Source organism: Ictidomys tridecemlineatus, chromosome 1 (assembly GCF_052094955.1).
Source record: "Ictidomys tridecemlineatus isolate mIctTri1 chromosome 1, mIctTri1.hap1, whole genome shotgun sequence".
NCBI classification, from domain to species: domain Eukaryota; kingdom Metazoa; phylum Chordata; class Mammalia; order Rodentia; family Sciuridae; genus Ictidomys; species Ictidomys tridecemlineatus.
In genome coordinates, this window is record NC_135477.1 from 32,133,272 (window position 1) to 32,155,958 (window position 22,687).

General features: G+C 32.9%; 1 protein-coding gene and 1 non-coding gene across 3 annotated transcripts in view; both read left to right on the forward strand.

Annotated features, from left to right (window-relative positions):
- Nucleotides 1-22,687, forward strand: part of Noc3l (NOC3 like DNA replication regulator) — a 33,340-nt gene that overhangs the window by 2,826 nt on the left and 7,827 nt on the right. For both annotated transcript variants that reach the window (XM_005333718.5, XM_040272679.2), the window contains exons 3-19: nucleotides 1,043-1,175; nucleotides 3,121-3,278; nucleotides 4,032-4,085; nucleotides 5,160-5,290; nucleotides 7,134-7,295; nucleotides 7,494-7,587; nucleotides 8,845-9,020; nucleotides 9,402-9,530; nucleotides 12,924-13,055; nucleotides 15,455-15,535; nucleotides 15,872-15,972; nucleotides 18,586-18,658; nucleotides 18,738-18,801; nucleotides 18,885-18,956; nucleotides 19,480-19,661; nucleotides 20,990-21,118; nucleotides 21,918-22,015. In XM_005333718.5, coding sequence (XP_005333775.2) covers nucleotides 1,043-1,175; nucleotides 3,121-3,278; nucleotides 4,032-4,085; nucleotides 5,160-5,290; nucleotides 7,134-7,295; nucleotides 7,494-7,587; nucleotides 8,845-9,020; nucleotides 9,402-9,530; nucleotides 12,924-13,055; nucleotides 15,455-15,535; nucleotides 15,872-15,972; nucleotides 18,586-18,658; nucleotides 18,738-18,801; nucleotides 18,885-18,956; nucleotides 19,480-19,661; nucleotides 20,990-21,118; nucleotides 21,918-22,015 — 1,969 coding nt within the window. The remainder of the gene's footprint in view (nucleotides 1-1,042; nucleotides 1,176-3,120; nucleotides 3,279-4,031; nucleotides 4,086-5,159; nucleotides 5,291-7,133; nucleotides 7,296-7,493; nucleotides 7,588-8,844; nucleotides 9,021-9,401; nucleotides 9,531-12,923; nucleotides 13,056-15,454; nucleotides 15,536-15,871; nucleotides 15,973-18,585; nucleotides 18,659-18,737; nucleotides 18,802-18,884; nucleotides 18,957-19,479; nucleotides 19,662-20,989; nucleotides 21,119-21,917; nucleotides 22,016-22,687) is intronic.
- Nucleotides 2,752-2,824, forward strand: Trnag-acc (transfer RNA glycine (anticodon ACC)). Its single transcript has one exon. It is a non-coding gene; the product is annotated as a tRNA-Gly (tRNA).

Here is a 22,687-nt window from a genome sequence, read left to right on the forward strand (position 1 = left end):
TCTCTCTTTTTTTCTCTCTCATAAAAAAAGAGAAAGATGGAAAAAGAGAGCAAAGGACAGAGAAGTTAAAATGATATATAGTTTGGGTTTTGTGAGATGTGAGTATCTTAGGGATTGAGAATATTGGCATGAGAGTGGTTGAAGTGATACCATGTAATCTAGGTAAGGGACTGAAGACAGAACACATGGGTAGAAAGTGGAGTATTTCAAGAATTGAAGGTCTACATTTAGTTAATGAAGAAGTGCATTGGGAGTATCTGAGAGCTGGAACCCTGAAAGTTTGTGTTCAAAGTAGGGTGAGCACCAGGATTTGAGACATGGCACTTGGAGAGATTAGCTGAAGTGGAATGGAAGTGAAAGTCATGAGAGATGAGAAGGAGCTAAGAGAGTGACATTGGTTCTTTTTTTTTTTTTTTAAATATTTTTAGTTGTAATTGAACACATCCTTATTTTATTTATTTATTTATTTTATGTGATGCTGAAAATTGAACCCAGTGCCTCACACATGCTAGGCAAGTGCTCTACCACTGAGCCATGACCTCAGCCCTGACATTGGTTCTTTTTTTTTTTATTAATAAATTCTCTCTCTTTTTTTTTTTTTTTAAAGAGAGAGTGAGAGAGGAGAGAGAGAGAGAATTTTTAATATTTTATTTTTTAGTTCTCGGTGGACACAACATCCTTGTTGGTATGTGGTGCTGAGGATCGAACCCGGGCCGCACGCATGCCAGGCGAGCGCGCTACCGCTTGAGCCACATCTCCAGCCCCTGACATTGGTTCTTAACTGCCCTGAGAGACATTTATTTTTTGGTGGTTACTATGGCCTGGGAATGCTGTTGACATTGAGATTGAGGAGTCAGAGATGCTAGCATTTTTCCTAGCTCAGGGCACCCCAGTACAATAAAGAATTGTCATGTTCAAGATGTTGATGGTGCTCCCGTTAGAAACACTGGGCCAAAGTTTAGAAAAAAATAAGCTTTTCTTGTTTTGAACCCCAAAGTGAAGAGTTTACATCTCTAATAATTGTTTTTTATTTTTTGTATAGTTAAAAGGATTGAGAAAGAAGAGGAGGAAGAAGAGGAAGCACTTCCTTTAGATATGATGGATGAAGATGACTTACAGTTAATGAAGGATTTAGGACAAAGAGCATCTTTTCTAACAAGAGATCTTTCTTCTAGGTAGTATTTCATTTGAGTTACAGTCATTCACATGTTACAAACTTGGTTCTTTTTTTTTTTTTCCATTTTTTTTTATTGATTGTTCAAAACATTACAGAGCTCATGATATATCATCTTTCATACATTTGACTCAATTGGGTTTTGAACTCCCCAAATACATATTGCAGACTCACTTCTGTTACATACTCACATTTTTACATAATGGCATATTAGTGACTGTTGTATTCTGCTACCTTTCCTATCCCCTACTATCACCCCTCTCCTTCTCTCCCGTCCCATCTTCCCTCTCTACCTCCTCTGCTGTTGTTCAATTCTCTCCCTTTTTTCCCCCCTCCCCCTTGCCCCTCATAACCTCTTATAATTTTGTGTATCACTGAAGGTCTCCTACCATTTCCATATGCTTTCCCTTCTCTCTCCCTTTCTCTCCCCCCATTCGTCTTAGTTCACTGTTAGTCTTTTCCTCATGCTCTTCCTTCCTGTTCTATTTAAGTGAAGCTAGCCAAGCCCTACAAACTTGGTTCTTAATGTTATATAGGTGGTTACTTCAAAGATATTCATACCTGAGCAGAATCTTTACAAAGAGACAACTCTGGTTTTAGTTTTATTTCCTAAATAAAGAAATGTATATGAACTACAAACTGATTTTATTTAATGTACATCTCTTTCTTTTGAGTCTGAATTGTGAAGTGTAGTGAATGGAGGAAGAATGCTATTTTTTCCCTGAGGCACTGACAGAATAGTCTTGAGTTTGTGGCCATCATCTCATTAATCCTTATTATATTGTTAGGTAGGTGTTATGCCCATTTCCAGAGGGAAAACTGCTGCTTCCCCATAATCACAGAGAGCAGATCTGGATTGATACTTGATCTTTCAATTCCAAAGTCTGTGTAATGCTCTGAAAGGTTTGGGGGAAAAAAAATAGAGCATAATGTCATTCTTGGCTCTGTGGAATGTTCTTCTTTCACCTTTATTTTGCATCTAAAGGGAAAACTAAATTTAGTGTAGTTTGAGTCTCTGTGGTAGACACTTCATACAGTCTATTTATTCAGTTGATGTTTGAGTGCTTGCTGTGTGCCAGGCATTGGTCTTAGTGCCAGCACCTGTACTTCTATTGATAGTTACGTATGAATAGACTTGCTTATTTTTTTGTATACCTGACCATTGGATAACATGGCTGTGAAGTGCATGGGTCCACTTACATATGTATTTTCTTTTTGAGATTTGTGATGCAGAGGAACCATGAGCCTAGACATATTGAAAAAATTAAAAAGACATGAATGCATAAAATATTGAGATAATAGTCTGTTTTATCATTTACGTTGTAAAATATACCCCAAAATTATAAAAAGTTTACCAAAATTTCCACAAACACTTGGAGCCCATTCATGGCATTATTTTTATTTGACTCAGCATTAAATCATAAATGCATAAAATTAACTGAAGTACATACTGTATTACTGTGGTAATTTTGTAGCCACTTTCTATTATTCTAATGTGTGTTATCAACTTTCTTTTATCAGCAAGCTATTAGTAGTTAATTTTTTTGCCAGTCAAAAGTTACCCTGGGAGTTTGGGATTGGGGATATAGCTCAGTGGTAGAGTGCTTGCCTACCATGCAAGAGACCCTAGGTTCAATCCCTAGCACTAAAAATAAATAAATAAAAATTGGGATTTTTTTTTTTTTTTAAACTAGTTGGGAGGAGGCTGGTATTCCTAACCACTGTATTGTCAAGAGTCAATAATACTTTGATGGGCTGGGGCTGGGGCTCAGTGGTAGAATGCTTACCTCTTGGGTTTGATCCTCAGCACCACAAAAAACAAATAAACAAGATAAAAGATATTGTGTCCATCTATAATTAAAAATAAGAGTCCATAGTACTTTGAAAATTATAGGTCTAGGTACATTTTAAAATGCATTGAAACAAAATGATGTTTTTTCCTATAGTGAACCAATTCACGTCAAGAAACGAAAACATGAGCATATCATAGACAAATATGAAAAAATACCAAGAACTCTGCAAACTGCACCTGAGAAGGAACTGATTCACTTGCTTCCTATCAAAGATAAAAGTGGTATAATCCCACAGACAAGGGAGAAGCCAGGTGAGTCTAAACAGCTTGTGTTTTAAACTTTTTTTTTTTTTTTTTTTTTTTTTTTAGTATTTTAGTTGGACACACCACCTTTATTTATTTATTTTTATGTGGTGCTGAGGATCGAACCTAGCACCTCGCACATGCTAGGTGAGTGCTGTACCGCTGAGTCACAACCCCAGCCCTGTGGTGTTTTAAACTTTTTAACTCCTCACAAATACCATGACATTTTTTTCATTTACAATTTAATTTTATTTTGGCTTTTACTCATCTACAAAATAAGGGTAGCTTTAGTTAGTCACATAGCAGCCTTGATGATTTGGCCAGAAATACAGGTGGCTATCTCAGGTATCTCTTGTATTGTGAGTACACCTGAAGCTACAAGGTTTGGGTAATTTTCTTTTCAAAGAGTTTGTTTTGCCAAATTTTGTTTAAAAAATGTGAACACATTAACTATCTTTGATTAGCCTTTTTCTTTTTTTAATGTATCTTTTGTGTGTGTGTGTGTGGAATAAAACATAAGAGAAAGACAGAAATCAAAGATGTGAAGTTTCATGATTTATCACAAAGCACATAGCCATAAAACTACCTTTCAGGAAAGAAATAGACACTACCAGAATCCAGAAACATTTTTTTGTGCTCCCCTCAATCACTAATTGCTCCCTCCCTATAAAAGTAATTACTGTCCTGAGTTTTATAGTAATTATTTCCTTGCTTTTCTTTACATATATTATCACAATTTTAGTATGTATATTTTTCACATAGATACTGATAGTAACAAAGATGAAGAGGATCAAGAAGAGATGGAACTTGAGGAAGGTAATGGAATGCATCTTTACAATTACTAAATTAATAATTAGTCATTACTTTTTTACATAATAAAAATATGAGTTAATTTTAAGTAAAATCTAGAATATACATTTTGAAGTATTGCTCATTTAAAGATCATTTTGAACTTTTTTTTCCACATTTGCAAAATTTCACCTTGTAGAATTTGACATTTTGTTGTTTTTTTATTATGGAAAAATTTACACAATTATGTATTTGTAGAGTCAAGGTGCACATAAGGAGTTTTGTTAATTATAACTGTTCTCTATTTTAATTGTAACAGAAGAAATTACAAATATTTTTTAATATTTTAGCTTTAAATTGCAAAAATGATTCTGGGATATGAAGTCATTTTTGTTGGTTCTCAGAACAATTATACTTTGTATATGTCTGTTTTAGATTATTGAACTATAGCTATAACAGTTTTAACTAATCAGAGTTAAAAACTGAAAGTACAGATTTTATTGTTAGAAACTGTACTCATTTAAAGTTTGTGACAGCAAGTTGGTTAAATTTTAGTTTGACTTATATCTTATTAATAGTGTAAATGCGATTATACATTAACTTGTTAACTTGTCAATCTTAAGCTTATCACAGATTATGTTTGTTTAAGTTTATTACATCTAGTTCTTTGAATTTGTTAAATTGGTCATGTTTTGTGTAATTCAAAGTACTACATAGAGTTGGAAACAAAGGATAATATTCTGTACTTAAAAAAGACTAAATCAGATTGCCTCCTTTCTTTAGTTAATATAAATTATTATGGAGTTATTAGCATAGTGGATAAGAATATGAGTTGTAGAATCAAATTGCCAGGGTTTGAATCCCATTTCTGTCAGGTTTATGGAATTAGCTAACTTACTTTTTGTCCCTATGCCTGAATTTTCTTATGTAAAAACAGAGTCTAATAATACTACCTGTCAACATAATTACTGAGAGGATGATATATAATAATAAGTACAAAATCCTTAGTTATCATCATTATTAGTATAAGAAATTATTTTCTTGAGTTTCTTGGATAGTAAATAAAGGCATACTTAAGAGGGAAAATCAAATCTGTTTCAGAGATCATTGAAGATCCTATTCCAGAGATGACCAGAGAAGAACATTTGATTGAGAGAAAGAAGAAACTACAGGAGAAGAAATTACATATTGCGACTTTGGCATCTGCCATACTGTCAGATCCAGAAAGCAATGTAGGTAGTATTAATTTCTTTAGGCTCTTCATAGTAGATATGGCACAAATATGTGGTATATTAAGATTTCTTGTTGCCTACAAATATGCACAAAAAGGAAAATAAATATCTTAACATAGTACATGGATTAGAAAGAAAGTAGGCAAAATCTTTGCTTGATCCTACTTCTGAACTTAATTTCCTTTGTAATGTTAGAAAAGTCACTTAAACTCTTATTATTTTCCTCATCTCCAAATGAAGATATTGGACATGTTGTGGTAACTGAAAGTTACACAATTAATTGTATTAGGGAGGAGGAACCTACTTGGAAATTTGCTTGTCTGACCTGTAGGGTTTTAATAAGAACATGCTACAGAGAAAACAGTAAATTAGTTCATGAATATTTATAAGTGGGAAATGTTTAGTGAAATACAGTCACAGTTGTAATGAGTTTTCACCGAGTGTTATGGATAGTGGTAAAATAATGATAGTTATAACATGTGAACCTAAGAAACCTGAGGTTTAGTATTGGCCCTGCTAAGTAATATTTGTGATATTTTGGGTAAGTTATTTTATTCATGACTCACTTTCTTCATCTCTAAAAATAAGATAGTATCTACTTCAAAACTTTGCTGAATATTAAGAAAATATATATGATGTCATATAAAATGATATTATTATTACTATATTGGAATCTCCAGCATCTTACTAATAGATTATTTACCTTTATGGGTAAAAATTAATTTGAGTATGCTTTGGAGCAGTACTTATCTTTTTCTTATAAAGAGAGGGGAACATCTGGAGGAGAATCAGGAAGGGGGAGTTAGAATATTTCTCACCTATATTATCTGGTTTAATCATTACAAAACCATAGGACAAGATTTGTTTTCTTTTTTTATATTTTTTGTTGTTGATGCACCTTTATTTTATTCATTTATATGTGGTGCTGAGAATCAAACCCAGTTTCTCACACATGCCAGGCAAGCGCTCTACCACTGAGCCACAGCCACAGCCCTGATCTGGTTTTATAACTGAAGAGTTGAACCTTAAAAAACTCAGATGATTTTTTTTTTCCTAGGTTTTAACAGCTACCAGATTAGAATCCAGGTCTTTAACCATGGAACTGTATGCTCATTTTACACAATTTAAAGATATCGAATAAGTGTTATATTTCCTACTCCCTACTGTAGTAAACATTGTTAACTTTCAAGATATCACTCCTATAGGTGAAAGTAGTTCATTAAAACAAACATATTAATTGAAACCAAGTTTTTGTTTATTACATCATATAAATTATATTTGTATGCATCTTATTGATATTATGTGGTTAGCTAGATACATTTAGTTTTTCAGTTGTTCATGGACCCTTATTTATTTATTTATTTATTTATTTATTTATTTATATGTGATGCTTAGAATTGAACACAGAGTCTCACATCTGCCAGGCAAGTGTGAGAGCCACAACCCCAGCCCCCTATGTTTAATTCTTGATTATTATATGTGGTTAATATATATTTGATTGGCTTATGTACCATTTTAGTGCTCCAAAAAGTTTTCAGGAAAATAGGATACTGGTTTCAAGAAAACTCAAAAAAAGAATTTCTAAAATAGGTAAATTAATAAATTGAAGCTATTTTTTGTAATCTCTTCATTTTTCTAACTACTTTTATGACAAAAATGTCATTACCTTGTAACTTTAGTGATGTATCTCATTTTGGTAAGGTAAACAGTGTCTGAAGTTTGATATGACTTGGCTTGAGAGTCAACAGGTGAATTCCATTTATTGTGTGAGGCATAAGTCTGTTTTTTGTTCAGAATTGTTTTGCTGTGAAATCTCTAGCCTCATGAGTTATTTCTTTAACAGATTAAAAAACTGAAAGAATTACGTTCCATGCTCATGGAACAGGATCCTGATGTGGCTGTTACTGTTCGGAAGCTGGTGGTAGTTTCTCTGATGGAGCTATTTAAGGACATTACTCCTTCATATAAAATTCGGCCCTTAACAGAAGCAGAAAAATCTACCAAGGTAAAGCTAGATATAATTACTGTATAAAATAAGCTGAAAATTTGGAGAGTTAGAGATGGGAGAAATAGGAATTATCTTATTTATTTATATCCTCCCACCCCCAGCACTGGGCATATGCAAGGCACTCATTTTATGTGCTAATTTTTGAATTTTAGTGTTCTGATTTTAAAAAATAATTGATCCTTTTGGTCTTTTCAGATCCGCAAAGAAACCCAAAAGTTACGAGAATTTGAAGAGGGCCTGGTTAGCCAATATAAATTTTATTTGGAAAATCTGGAGCAAATGGTTAAAGGTATATTAAATAGATCCTAAAAGTATATAAAATGCATAACCTTGATTATGAAGGTGAACTCTTTGTTCTCTGTTGTGTAGTGAGAGGCAGGTGTATAGTGTATGTTGAAGAGCAGTGTCTAGAGTCAGACTCCTTGGGTTCAGCCTGACTTTACCACTTAGTATCTATGTTTTGAGTAAGTTTTTAATCTTTCTTTGCTTCAATTTTCCTATCTATGACGTGGAAATAATATAGAAGTTGCCTTAACGAATTACTGTGAGAAGTAATAGAATTTATAAATTTATAATGCTTAGAACAATGTCTATCAGTCTAAGTGCTATATTTTATTGGCTACTAGAGTTAGTATTATTGCTATGGTCCTTTAGAAATAGTTGCGTACGTTTGTTGAAATTTAAGCAGTTGGGATTTATTCTACTGTTGGTTCTTATTTGGAAACAATAATCAGCGAAGAAAGATATCTTGAAATGGATGTGGATGCCTTATAAGTGAACTTATAAATCAGTTGTTGAGGATTTTAAACTATTCTATCAACCCTTCTTTTTCTCTTCAGGAAAGGAAGGGCATAGGAAAAATTGGGTTTTGAGTAGAGAGGAGATTTACTTGCCTAAATCAGTTGCCTTTATTTGATTTAGTGTTCCTTTACTTAGTTTTAAGCCTAAAGATCACCCAGCTACTATCAGTTGGAGCAGGATTGCTGAATCCTATTGGTTTGATGAGGGCATGAAGGTGGTGGAGGATAGTGGAATGGTTGTGGCTAGCATGGATTTTGCATTATGCTTTGGTGTCCCAACTGGAACTAACTTAACTTTATGTTGACCAGCACTGTACAATAGAAATATAACATGAACTACATGTCATTTAAAAAAAAGTTAGCCACACTGAATAAATAAATAAAAGGCAATGAAACTAATTTTAGTGGTAAATTATATATGTATCTAAATTATTGTTTTGATATATGAATGATTTTAAAAATTAATGAGATGTTTTACATTTTCATCTTTTTTATCCTAAGTTCAGAATCAAGTATATTTTATAATTACAGCATATCTGAGCATTTCAAAGGCTCAGTTGCCACATATTAGTATTGTCTAAATTGACAACATGCAGGTATAGACATTTTCTAAGCAGAATGAAGCACCATGAAGTCTTTTTAGTTTTTTAAACTATGGTCAGAAATATATATATTTATTGTAAAAGAAAGCCAGTTAGTTTAAGTTTTGACCAATGAATAAGTAACTACATTTATCTTTTAATTAGATTGGAAACAAAGGAAGCTAAAGAAAAGTAATGTAGTTTCCTTAAAGGCATACAAAGGACTGGCTGAAGTGGCTGTGAAGAGCTTATGTGAGCTGTTGGTGACACTACCTCATTTTAATTTTCACAATAACATCATTGTATTGATTGTTCCTCTCATGAATGACACATCAAAATCAGTGAGTTGCTTTAAATGATTTTTGCCATTATTCTTAACAGAACATTATAGTCTGTGAGATTTATTTTCCCCACAAAATTGTTTTGGAGCAATTATTTATTGTTAAACTAGTATCAATTTTTTAAGTACTATCTCTTTAAGAAAATTATTAGAACCAAGTTTAGTGGAGTGATTCCCAACAGGAGGCAGTTTTGCCCTCTAGGGAACACTAGGTAGTGTCTAGAGATATTCTCAGGACTGTGGTGGTGGGGGAGTATTACTACTGGTAAAGCTTAGGGAGATTTTATAACTCCAATGTGCAGCATAGTCCTGTCACAACAAAGAAAATACCAGTAGTGCCCAGGTTGAAAACACTGGTTTAGTGTAACATTTTATTTTTCAGATATCTGAAATGTGTTGTGAGGCAGTAAAGAAGCTCTTTAAACAAGATAAATTAGGCCAAGCTTCTCTTGGTGTAGTTAAAGTGATTTCTGGTTTTGTGAAAGGCAGAAATTATGAAGTTAGGCCAGAGGTAAGCCTTTCTTTTCTTCCTTTGCATTTTGTTTTTAAATTATACAGTTTATTTTAATTGTTATGAGGAATATTTATTTATTTATTTATTTATTAGTGCTGCTGGGGATCTACCATTGTGCTAAACCACTAACCTAAGGAATTTATTTATTTATATACATCTATAAAGCATTAAAAGTACTTAAAATAATGTAAGCACTATTAACATTTGGTATGTATGTTCTTCTAGATAGTTTTCTTTGCAGATATATACTTGCTTATATTTTAAAATAAAAAGTGAGCTTATACTGTGAACAGATTTTAGAGCTGGTTTCACTTTATATATTGAGAATTTATGTGTAAGGCTCTCATGTTTTTGGTAATGATAGCCATAATATTCCATCATATGAATAGTGAGTCCCCTACTTATTTTTTTTTTTAGACAACTGAGTTGTGTTTCTGTATTTTTGCTGTTAAAGCCAGTGTTGAAGAAAACATTTTGACCATATGATTTTTATTTTTCATCTTATATGAGAATTCTGTGAATGGAATTTCTGAAGTGTAGATACTGGATCCATCATTCCTCACATTTAAAAAACTTGAGAGAGAATGCCAGATTGTCATATTGTCTTCCAGAACATTTTATCACTTAGGTCCTAACTGTCTGCCCAGTACTGAATGTTACTATTTTTTTTTAATATTTTTTTAGTTGTCAATGGACCTTTATTTTATTTATTTATATGCAGTGCTGAGAATCAAACCCAGTGCTTCACACATGCTAGGCAAGCACTCTGTCACTGAGCCACAACCTCAGCCCCTAAATGTTACTGTTTAATCTTTGTTAGTAGAGTAGGTGAAAAGTTGTATATATTGCATGTATATTTATTTGTACATATTTATTACTAAGGCTTTGCTTTCATTTGTACATTTATTACTCATTTGAATATTTTTGCATGTTTGTATTTGGCAGCTTTTCTCTTCTAGTATTTATCTTTCTTAATGACTTGTGGTAATTCTTTTAACAGTTATTCATTTCAATAAATACCTGTCATATGCCAGGCACTAGTCTAGGACCTGAGGATAACAAAAGAAACACAATTGAGTGTGTGTGTAGCCTATGGTACATAGTGAAGATATTAAATATTTGTTACATAAGTTGCAAAGTTTTCTTGGTTAAGCAGCCTTTTAGTTTGCTTTTGTGCTTTACATATGAGGCTATGTTTTGTCATGCATAGAACCAGCTCAGTCTCAAGATTTATAGATTCTTGCTGGGCATGGTGGTACACACCTTTAATCCCAGTGACTGAAGAGGATGAGGCAGGAAGATCACAAATTTAAAACCAGCCTCAACAACTTACTGGGGCCCTAAGCAACTTAGTGAGACACCCTGACTTATAAAAAGGTCTGGATTCACTCTCCAGTACCTACCCTCCACCACCACCAAAAAAAAAAAAAAAAAGATTTATGGATTCTTTCCTTCCAGGTTTTTAACTTTTTTATTTTTTGTATTTAAATATTTAAGCTATTTGACCTGTTTTTGTGTAGATATAATATATACATTTAATATATATAATAGTGTCTATTTAACATTGATTTGGCCAGTTATTCCAACACTATTTTCCTTTTTCTGCTGATTTAAAATGCAGATGATTTATTAGATACTGAATTCCTACACCAAAAAACTTCATTTGTGGGGACTGTGGTTATAGCGCAGTGGTAGAGTGCTTGCCTAGCATGTAGGAGGCACTGGGTTCAATTCCCTGTACTATAGAAGGAAAGCCAGTCTTTTTATTTTGAGATATGGTCTAACTAATTTGACTATGCTGACCTTGAACTTGTGATCCTCCTACATCATCCCAAATAGCTGAGATAACAGGTGTGCTTCATTGTGCCAGGCTTTTATGTTGTTAAGTGAAGTTTTATAGTTTTCTTCATTTGGGTCTTAGATACTTTTATTAAATTTCTTTTTAATTATAAAGTTTGATGGTTAAGTAGATATTTTTTACTCATGTGTTTAAGTTCCCTATTTTATAGTTGTCCTTTACTATCAAATTCCCTTTGTTTCCTTAAAACTAGATTTCTGCTGAACCACCAAAATGATAACTATAAGGTTTAAGTAAAAGAAAATCTTTAGAATCTTTACTCAGAATCAAAAAGTGATCAGTTAATAAGGCTTGTACATGAAACTTAGCTATAGAGAAACTATGCATTTCAGTGTTACTAGAATAAAAACTACATCCTTTTCGTTGTGGTGGTGGTGGTGGTGCTGGTGCTGGTCATTAAGCTAGGGCCTTTTGCATGTTAGGTAAGCATTTTATCACAGATCTAAATTTCTAGCCCCATAAAAACCACAACCTTTAATTTGAAGTTACTTTTGATTGGTGAATGATATTTTATGAGCACCTAGAATACCTACAAAATATTAGAAATTGATTTTTCTAATACCTAGAATGGCCCAGGTTTCCACTTTATGCCTTTAGTAATTGCTTGTTTTCATTCTGAGCTTTTAGCCCTGCTATCTGAAATAATCAGCTTTCTTCTACACGTGCATATTGGAACATCAAAATAATACAAACCTGTAGTTTTCAAATGTTTATTCCAGGAATGCTACTGTGACTGAAGGAAGTCAGTAGGGTAGTTTCTTCCAGAGAAACAAAATGTAGTATTTGAAACCTTTTTGTTTGTTTTGTTTAAATATGAGAATGGTTGCTGTAGCACATAAAACATCAATTTTAAAATTGATTTCTGGAATTTTGAGTGGCTTAAAATAAAAGTTCTCATTTTGGTCTATGGACCAACATCAGTTGGAAATTAGAAACATAACTAGGGCTTGACTCCATACCTGCTGAAATAGAAATTCTGGGAATGGGATCCAGCTATTTGTGTTTTAACATGTTTTCTGGGTATTTCTGATACTTGATAAAATTGGGAAACCATTGGTTTAAAGAAAAATTAGTTTTCTTTGAATAATAACAATAGTCTTCATGCTGTTATTATTATTTTTTTATTTATTGTGAGAAGCACATGAAGACTAACGCCATTAACTGCAAAACTGAAGCAAGCTTGGTAAATTAAAGCCAGGTTCAAAATATCTTAATTTATATTTCCTCCTTCCATATTGTCCAAACCTTTTTCTATCTTGCTTACTCTTTATAATCCTATCCACCAATGTAAGTAGTCTATGTCATTGTCATTACAGTAAAGTTTTATGTATTTAGTCAAATATTGTTATTCACAAATAAGTGAATATGATTAGCAAAAGATAGTAGAACTATGTGTAAAATGTGATAAAAGATGCTTGAAAGTGGTTTTGCATGATAGGAGGAAATAACATTGTTAAATGCTATTTTTTTCTATATAAATTTTTGAGGGTATAGATATTAAGTTATGTATTTGTATTTTTTTCCAATATTAGATGTTAAAAACATTTTTGTGCCTAAGAATCAAGGAAGTAGAAGTAAAAAAAGATACAGAAGACATCAATAAACCCAAAAAGTTCATGACTTTCAAGGAAAAGAGAAAAACTCTATCAAGAATGCAGAGAAAGGTTTGGTTTATTTCCATTTTTGTTTTATTTAAGTATTGTTTTATTTGATCTTTTATATTTCAAAATCTTCAGAGTGGGGCATGGTAGCACATGTCACAGCTGTTTGGGAGATTGAGGCAGGAGAGTGCTACAGCTGTGAGTTGGAGGCCAGCATGGACAACATATTGGGACCCTGCTCAAAAAAAGAAACAAAACAAAACATTTTTGAAACCTAGTATTATTTTTTATTTGTTTTAGTACTAGAGATTGAACACCGGGGGCACTTTCCTGTTGATGAGCCACATCCCCAATCCTTGATAAACTTTTTAGAAATTTTGATACAGGATCTTGCTAAATTGCTGAGGGTTTTGCTAAGTTGCTAGACTGGTCTAAAACTTGCAGTCCTACTGTCTCTGGCAAAAATCTAGTATTTAGAGAATTTAATTTTTACCAGTTATTTCAAAAAATGTTTTCTTACATCAATTTGAATTGACAATTATTGACAAAGAACAGTAGTTGGAAAGGTATTTTTGTCATATGGGCTTTTATTCTTTTGCTTTTTAGATTAATTTAGAATCATTTGTTTTACACACATTTTTTTTTTTTCTTAAAAAGATACATTTAGGCTGGGCTTATAGCTCAGTGGTAGAGCACTTGCCTAGCATGTATGAGGCACTGGGTTTAATTCTCAGCACTGCATATAAATAAGTAAAGGTCCATCAATAACTAAATAAATATATACACGTATATATACACATATATGTGTATATATATATATATGTATACATATATTGTTACATGGATGCATCCTTTTATATATATATATAAATATTAAGTATAAAAGCATGCATCCATGTAAAGATTGGAGCCACACGTGAGCTTGTTAATTGAATCATTTTTTTTTTGTTAGAATTCCCACCCCTTGTTAAACCTGAGTTGAAATTTATCCCTTTGTTATTTACTGAGACTTTAGAAACCTTTGTTTTAAAAAGACAACTAATATCTTCCTTAGAGAATCATTATACAGTTTAAATGAGATGATGATGTATTATAATCTTAGGAGTTTATAATACTGGATATGCTTTATAAACAGTAGTTGTTACCACCACTAAATTCATTATTTTTATCACTTAAATACAACATTTTTAAACAGTTTGTTAGAGTTATGAAATTACTTGTAAAAAAGATACAAAAAGTAATTTCCAGTGATCTCTATGACTGGTCTTCATACATTTTCAAAACATGACAGAAGTAATAGACTTAATTATAAACAAAGAAAATAAATACATTAAGATGGTATTGTTTAAATACTTAATAAGTTGGATGTCTCTGTGGGGGCCAGAGGGGACAAAGACCAATAAAAACATGGCAACTTTTTAACAGTTTCTTAATGAAGGAATGAAATTTCCTTAGTCAGTTCTCTATGCCTCAGGCAGTTTAGCAGCATTGTTTGCTGCTCTTCCAACATTAGGAAGTGGAAAAAAATTGGATATTTTATTGAATTTTTAAAGTAATATCTGGTTTTATTTATTATGGGAAATGTGATTGGGAGGAATTATTAATGATGGGCTAATAACTCCAGGAGTTATTTTTGTGTTCAGTGAATGTTCTCTTTTTTATGTTTTGAAAAATTTTAATTGTAGAAAATTATATCCCATTGTATCTATTGTTCAAAATGAACAAATGTTAATAGATTTACTTCTGTTTTTTTCTTGAAATGAAAGAAACCATTAGAAGCTGGATGTTGTGGCATACATCTGTAATTACAATATCATAGGAGGCTGAGCCAGTGAGGATCCAGAGTTCAAAGCCAGCCTACACAACATAGCAAGACCATATTGCATAAATAAATGAATAATGACCGTATTGCATGAATGAATGAATGAATGAATGAATGAATGAATAACCAAGTAAGAAAGAAAGCAAGCAAGCAAAGAAAGAAATCATTGTTGAGAGGCAGGAGTCTCATTTGTTTCTCTTTCCAGTCTTGTTCTTCTGATTCCCTCCCAGGAGGCAGTCACCATTATAAATATGGTTTGCATATACATCTGTTCCATGGGTTCTACTTTTGCTTATATTTACCTTCCTAGACAATATATGGTTTTTAAAAAAAATGATTTATTCATTTCTTTTTCCTGTTCAGAATTTTTATTTTATGTTTTTAACCTGTACATTAGAATTGTACATAATAGGATACATTGTGACATATTTGCACACACACGACACAAGTTTCACTCCCCAGAATCACCCCTTTTTTCCCTCCCTCACCCAGTTCTCTTCCTCTATTGATTTTCCTTCTAATTTCATGAGTCCTCCCTCTAGTATGTGATCAGATATGTGTTTTATAATGTTGACATTTTGCTTGTTTGCTTTTTTTCACTCAATGGTATACTTATTCCCCCCTCCCCCCCCATTTTCAGTGGAAGAAAGCAGAAGAGAAACTAGAGCGAGAGCTTCGGGAAGCAGAAGCTTCTGAGAGTACTGAGAAAAAACTTAAGCTAGTAGGTAGTTTTATATTCTCTTATGCCTTCAGAATGTTTTATTATATGATTTTAACCTGAAAATTATTGTTTCAACCTATAGGTAGATAATTTTGATTTATTTCATGAGGCTTAGATGATTTTTAGGGTGCTCAAGAAACGATCGTGTGGTCAGTATTAGTTTTATGAATCACAAGATGTATATTTTCATTCTGTTTTGTTAAAGTTCCAAAGATTGACTTATGGGGAGAGATGTTAAGGGAAAAAGAAGATTTAACTTTGAAAGTCATAGTTGTGTTAGCTCAAGGAAAGCATACCAGGTTACCCTAAGGTGATTTTGTCTGTTTCCTCTGCCAGCACACGGAGACCCTGAATATGGTATTTGTAACCTACTTCAGAATATTGAAGAAGGCCCAGAGATCACCTCTTCTGCCAGCAGTCCTTGAAGGTCTTGCCAAGTAAGGGCTGTGTAGGTTGAAATCTTTTAGATTCCTTATAAATATAATGTTCTCTGTTCTCATTCGCTTTTTGTCTTTCCTTAAATTGTTTGTAACAAAAGGCTTTTTTGGTTTTGTTATCTCAGCGTTTTGTTTAAGTCTTCATTAACTCTTTCCTTCTGTTTTGTACATTGTAGGCTTCCTTAAAGTTCATCTCTCAGTCCTTGGTTCTTTTTTGCACTGTGTAGTCAGTTATCTACCAAATCCCAGCTTGTACATCATTTCTCGAATCCTCTGTAATATGTTTCTGTTAAAATACATCTTTTTGCATATCCTATTAATACGGATTACTTTCTTGAAGAATGGTTGTCCTGATAGCTTTCTATTATTAGTTATGAGGTGGTATCCTGTATAATATTGTTAACCAATAAAAATATAAGGTTAACTACATATGCAATTTAACTACATTATTACAAAGGTAAAAAGATAGAAGTGAAATGTATTTTATTGAATTAGATTCATCTAATATTATTCAAACATACAATTTGTATTAAGTATTAATGAGATAGTTGGCATTCTTTTTTTTTTTTCCTCTTCTTTTTAGCATAAAAGAGTAGGATTTGGGGCTGGGGATGTGGCTCAAGCGGTAGCGCGCTCGCCTCGCATGCATGCAGCCCGGGTTCAATTCTCAGCACTACATACAAACAAAGATGTTATGTACAAACAAAGATGTTGTGTCCACCAAAAACTAAAAAATAAATATTAAAAAATAAAAAAGAGTAGGATTTATTTAAATGAGAAGAAGAGAAGCAGAGTTTTTACCAGGTAAAGGCGCGGGGTGAGGGGTAAGGGGGGTGCGGCGATGGCGGGGGCAGGATCTGATAGGTTGCCCTTGGCATCCTTTTTAAAATATGTCTTTGAAAACTAGTGTATATTATATACTTACAGTATATCTCAATTTGGATCAGCTACATTTCGAGTTTCTAATAGTCATATGTAGCTAGTGCCTACCATTGTTGGATAACACAGATTTAAAAACAGAAATAGGACTTATGGCTGGAAGATATAGAAAAGGCAAGTTCTGTTCATCATAAGAAATTACTTTCTAATGACTAAAGTTGTTTGGCATTGGGTTGTATTTCTTTATAGGGTAATGTCCTCATCCTTGAGAATTTTCAAAGAAAGGCTAATCAGAGAAGGGATTACTCTTACATTATGTAAAACTTGCTATTTATTTTTTTAATGACCAATTTCCTTATTTAAGTTTTTTTTTAAACCTCCTTATTTTAGAAGCAAATAAAAAGAATCTAAATAATCCAAATAAAAAGAATCTAAACTTTAAAATAAAATAAGTTCCCTTTCTTGTACATCTATGTAAGTCTGTTTGCCTGCTGCCTTTCACAAATGGAATCATGCTTACATATATGTCCTGTAACTAGACATTTTTATAGTATTTTTCCATGTTAGCACATATAGATGACTTAACTTTTTAAGTTCCTAATACTCCATTTTATGGATACAAATATTTGTTTAGCCTTTCCCCTATGTTACTGCTTGTACATATATCTTCATGCACTTGCATGCATCTATTGCCAGGTCAAAGGGTATGCTCGTCTTCAATTCTGATAAATAATGCCAAATGGCTTCCCACAAAATGGTACCAATAGACATGGACTGTCACTTCTAACGTATTACTTCTTTGGTCTCTCCTTGTTCTAAGATTTATATAGCAAAAATTCTTTATTAATATTTAAAAGGTATCCTGGCTTAAGCCAAATTTAGTGCCTAATAATTTATAGTATACATACAGGGTAGGCTCACATTTAGTAGCTCACATGATTCTCTCTTTTTTTTTTCATATTTTTTTAGTTATACACGGACACAATATCTTTATTTTGTTTATTTATTTTTAATGTGGTGCTGAGGATTGAACCCAGGGTCTCACACGTGAAAGGCGAGTGTTCTACCGCTGAGCCACAACCCCAACCCCTTATATGATTCTCTTTAACCCTATTGGAAGTCTCAGTTATTTCCAGAAATAGAGGCCCAAGATAGTCAAATTACAGTCCAAGATCATATAGGTAATTAGTAGCAAGAACCTCAACTAAACACCAGGTCCTATATTCTTCTCATTTTATCTTCAAAGCTGTTATAGGGTCCATATGATCTTTTTTGGATGCTGGGATTGAACTTAGTTAGGGTCTTATGCATGCTAAATATGCTCTCTATCATTGAGCTATGCCCCAAGACCTGGGGTCTTATAATGACAGAATCTTCCTTTCTCTCTTTTTACTACCTGTTTTCCTAGAAGCTGACTCTGCTGGCTCCTTTGTGAGTTTTCATACTGCTAGAAACCTAGTAAACTTTCCCCAGGGAGTATATTTGCTCTTAGCAACTTCTAAGGACAAAGTGTTTTAAAATATTTTTGATCTGTTTAGTACTTTATATATTCCTGCTGAGCACAGTGTCTGTTAGCGTGAATCATTATTAATATTAATAATCACTATAATATCTGTCATAATTAACATTTTAAAATAAGGAGTATTAAAAATCAAGTTTTAAAGTCAAGTTTAATTTTTACCTACATATTTCTGCTTTTTGATCATCCTTTAACTAAGTTTTGCTTAATTTTAGGTTTGCTCACCTTATAAATGTGGAATTTTTTGATGATTTATTAGTGGTTCTTCATACTCTCATTGAATCTGGTGTAAGTAACTATTAATGAATTACTTTTTAAAAGATATAAATGATAATTATCATTCTTAATAGCTTTTTTCTTTTTAAAGGACCTAAGTTACCAAGAAAGTCTTCACTGTGTTCAGACTGCTTTTCATATTCTTTCTGGGCAAGGTAAGATATTTTCTAAATCAAGTTTGTTTGCTTTGTCTTCGGAAGCTGTACTTAACTAATATGTATTTGTTTTCATTTCAAAGGTGATGTTCTAAATATTGATCCAATGAAATTCTATACACATCTCTACAAAACGCTATTTAAATTACATGCAGGTATGTATGTTAAAATAATATTTCCTTTAATACGTATTTATTTTCTAATTATATATGACCAGAATTATAGTCAATGAGAAATTGGCATAGGTACCTAATATACTGGCCTGCCAGTGCACACATCTGAATTTAACCTTACGAAAGACTTGAAGAAAGAGTAACTTCCGGGTTTTCTTTTTGGTACTGGGGATCAAACCTGCAGTGCTTAACTGGGCTCACATCTCCAGTCCTTTTTTATTTTTTATTTTGAGTCTTGCTAAGTTGCTTGGGGCCTCACTAAGTTGCTGAGGCTGGTCTCAAACTTAAAATCCTCCTGAACTTTTGGTATTGACTGAAAATGCAGTCAATATAGCCCACTGCATCTCTTAGCAGTACAGTACTTTTTCAGTGATTAGAGAAATGATTTGAGAAAGGTATAACAATTTAGCTTGTTTGTGTATGTTTGTGTTTTTCTGGAGTTCAGTGAAGTTGCATAATGAAAAAGTAATGAGAAGAGTTCTGAAGAATATATCTGTTGTTTTAGGTGCTACCAATGATAGTGTTGAGATTGTACTCCAGTGCCTTGATGTCATGCTAACCAAGCGAAGAAAGCAAGTTTCTCAACAGCGAGCCCTTGCCTTCATCAAGCGCCTTTGTACCCTTGCTCTTCAGGTTCTTCCGAATTCAAGCATTGGCATTTTAGCAACTACCAGAATATTAATGCATGTAAGTAGTAATACAAATGAGGAGAGCTAAGTTCTTATAATACTGCAGTCACATTTTGTTTGTTGGATCTGTGTCTTTTTCCCTCTTTTATATTAACAAAAGTTATTCACAACTGGGTGTGGTGTCACATGTCTGTTGTTCCAGTTCCTTGGGACATTGAGAAATGGAAGCAAGAGTAATAACGTTGCTTGAGCCCAAGAGTTTGAGGCTAGTCTGGGCAACACAGTGAGACGCTGTTTTGTTAGAAAAGTCAGATAGGAAAAATAATTCACGTTTGTAACAAGATCAGGTGATAAAAGAAGTACAACATAAAATTACATATGGAAAGGATTCTGTATCTGTTGACACTTCTCAAATGTAATTATTTTTATCACTTGGTGTGTATCCTTCCTATAGACTTTTTGAAATTCATGTATAAGTACTTGCACCACACAAAAAAAACATTTTTTTTTTTTTTTGTAATGGAAAGGAGATTAAGGGGATTATGGATACACTGTTTTTTAAAAACACTTAATGGTAGTGGATACAATACAAATATTCCCATTTATCTCTTTAATAATTAAGGTTTATTTAAACAAAACTTGTATAGTTCTTACTATGTATCTGCCACTTTTATAAATGCTTTACAAAGATTAATTCACTTAATTTTTATGACCCTGAGGTAGCTGCATTATTGTTTCCATTTTATAAATGGTAAAACAGGTTGAAAGAGAAAGTAACTTTCTTAACTTTTTTTTTTTTTTAAAGTAATTTCTTAAGATGACACTAGTATTAAGTGTTAGAAGTGGCATTCAAATTTAGGTAGTCTGGCTTTTATGCTTCTTTGTAGTTCTCTTGATAGTTATAGGTTATTATTCTTACTGCTGTTAACCAATGATGCTGTATTGAATATATGTGTATTTTTGTAAGAAAGATTCTTTTTTTTTAATATTTTTTAGTTGTTGATGCACCTTTATTTTTTCTTTATTTATATGTGGTACTGAGAATAGAACCCAGTGTCTCCCACATGCTAGACAAGCACTCTGCCACTGAACTACAGCCCTAGCCCCTGTAAAAAAAGAGTCTTAAAAGTAGTATTGGAGAGTGGAAAAAATATTTTGTTTTCTTTTGCAAGAAAGAAAACAGAATATTCTTGTTTTCTTCTCAAACAAGACATTCTTTTGCAATTTTTTTCTTACTATATAAACTTAAATGACTTCTTATTAAAGACCTTGTGCTTGTAGCTCGTATGTAACCACGAATTCAAATGAAACACAAGTACAGACCAATGAGATTCTTAAAATTACAATATTAATTTATTGATTCTCCCTTTTAATGTGTTTTTGCAGACTTTCCCCAAAACAGATCTATTGCTTGATAATGAATCTCAGGGAAGTGGGGTTTTCCTCCCTGAGCTGGATGAGCCCGAGTACTGTAATGCTCAGAACACTGCACTGTGGGAATTGCATGCACTTCGGGTAAGAGTAGTCCTATTTATTTATTTTTCTTCTTTTGTGAGCAATGATTTTTCAGTTTCCTCAAATAGTTATTATCGTCAGAGGACTTACTGTATTTTGTTCTGGGGAATATCTGTTTTACAATTCATATTTTAATATTACATTTCACTTTGCTTTTGTTATTCTTTAAGCTGTTGAGGTCCATTCTCTTAAGACAGTAGAAAACAATGACAGTTTTTATATTGAATCTTATCCAAAGATACTTCAGTAGGCCACATTTCATGGTTTTACCTATGTTCTACAACATCCTTGTTCCTGCGTATGGATAGCATTAGAGTAAGTCTTGTGAAATATGAGTATCAGGTCAGTTGTTGTAAACTATTTTCACTCAGAAGTAGGAATTACTTTTTAATATTTTTTAATACTATAAAAGCAAGACTAAACTATGTCACTGGTAACTTGGTCCTCAAACAGATTTTTAAAAAAAAAAATTTATGTAGTTGTAGAGGAACACAGAGTGTCTTTATTTATTTTTATGTGGTGCTGAGGATCGAACCCAGTGTCTCACAAATGCAAGGCAAGTGCTTCACCACTGAGCCCCAGCTCCAGCTCCCAGATTTGTGTTTTAATCCTGTCAGCAAAAATTATATTCTTTCTGTAGGCATGTGGTTCTGATAAGTTAAATACGTATATGTGAGTTTGTTGTTTTTTTTTTTTTAAAAAAGCAAGATTTTGTGGTTTCATTAAAGAAAATCTTTGCTCAGTAGTGTTTTCTAAAGTACTGACCTGTGCAAAATGTGGTTTTCTGTTTCTTCTTCAGAGACATTACCATCCCATCGTGCAGAGATTTGCAGCTCACCTAATGGCTGGAGCACCTTCTGAAGGCTCTGAAGCATTGAAACCAGAATTGAGCCGAAGGTAATATTTAGCATCGCTTTATTCTTTTCCTTTTTTGTTTTCTTTGCAGTGTGAGAGATTGAACCCAGAGCATTGCTTTTTTATAAAACTACAAAATTTAGAGACTTGAAATGAAGATTAGTGGTAGAGCACTTGTCTACTAGCTCATTCAAGGCCCTGGGTTTGATCCCCCGTATTTCAGGAGAAAAATTGGAAAAGAAGACAACTACCAAAATTCAGCTGATAGCTCTTTACTTTGAAAAGTCTAGTACTATAAAGTACTAGATTACAAAATGTTAAGTGCAAGTTGAGGGTCAGGTTTTTGTCTCACTTCATATTCCTGAATTGTTCCAAAGATAAAATATGCTGCCTAGTTGAAAGTAGTGATGCCTATAATCCCAGCTACTTGGGAGGCTAAGGCAGGAATATTGCAAATTCAAGGCCAGCCTGGACAACTTAGTTAGACTTTATCTCAAAAATTAAAAAAATAAAAAAAGAACCAGGAGTATAGCTCCATGGTAAGAGCTTGCTTAGCATGTGTGAGGCCTGTGTTTAATCCTCAATTCTGCATAAATCAATGAAAAAGTATGCTGGCTGTGATTTTATTTGTTTGGATAATTCCTTAAAACTTAAAAGAAAAAAAAATCCTGGAAAGTTTCACACATATAGGAAAGACAAAAGAGTAGTGTAGTG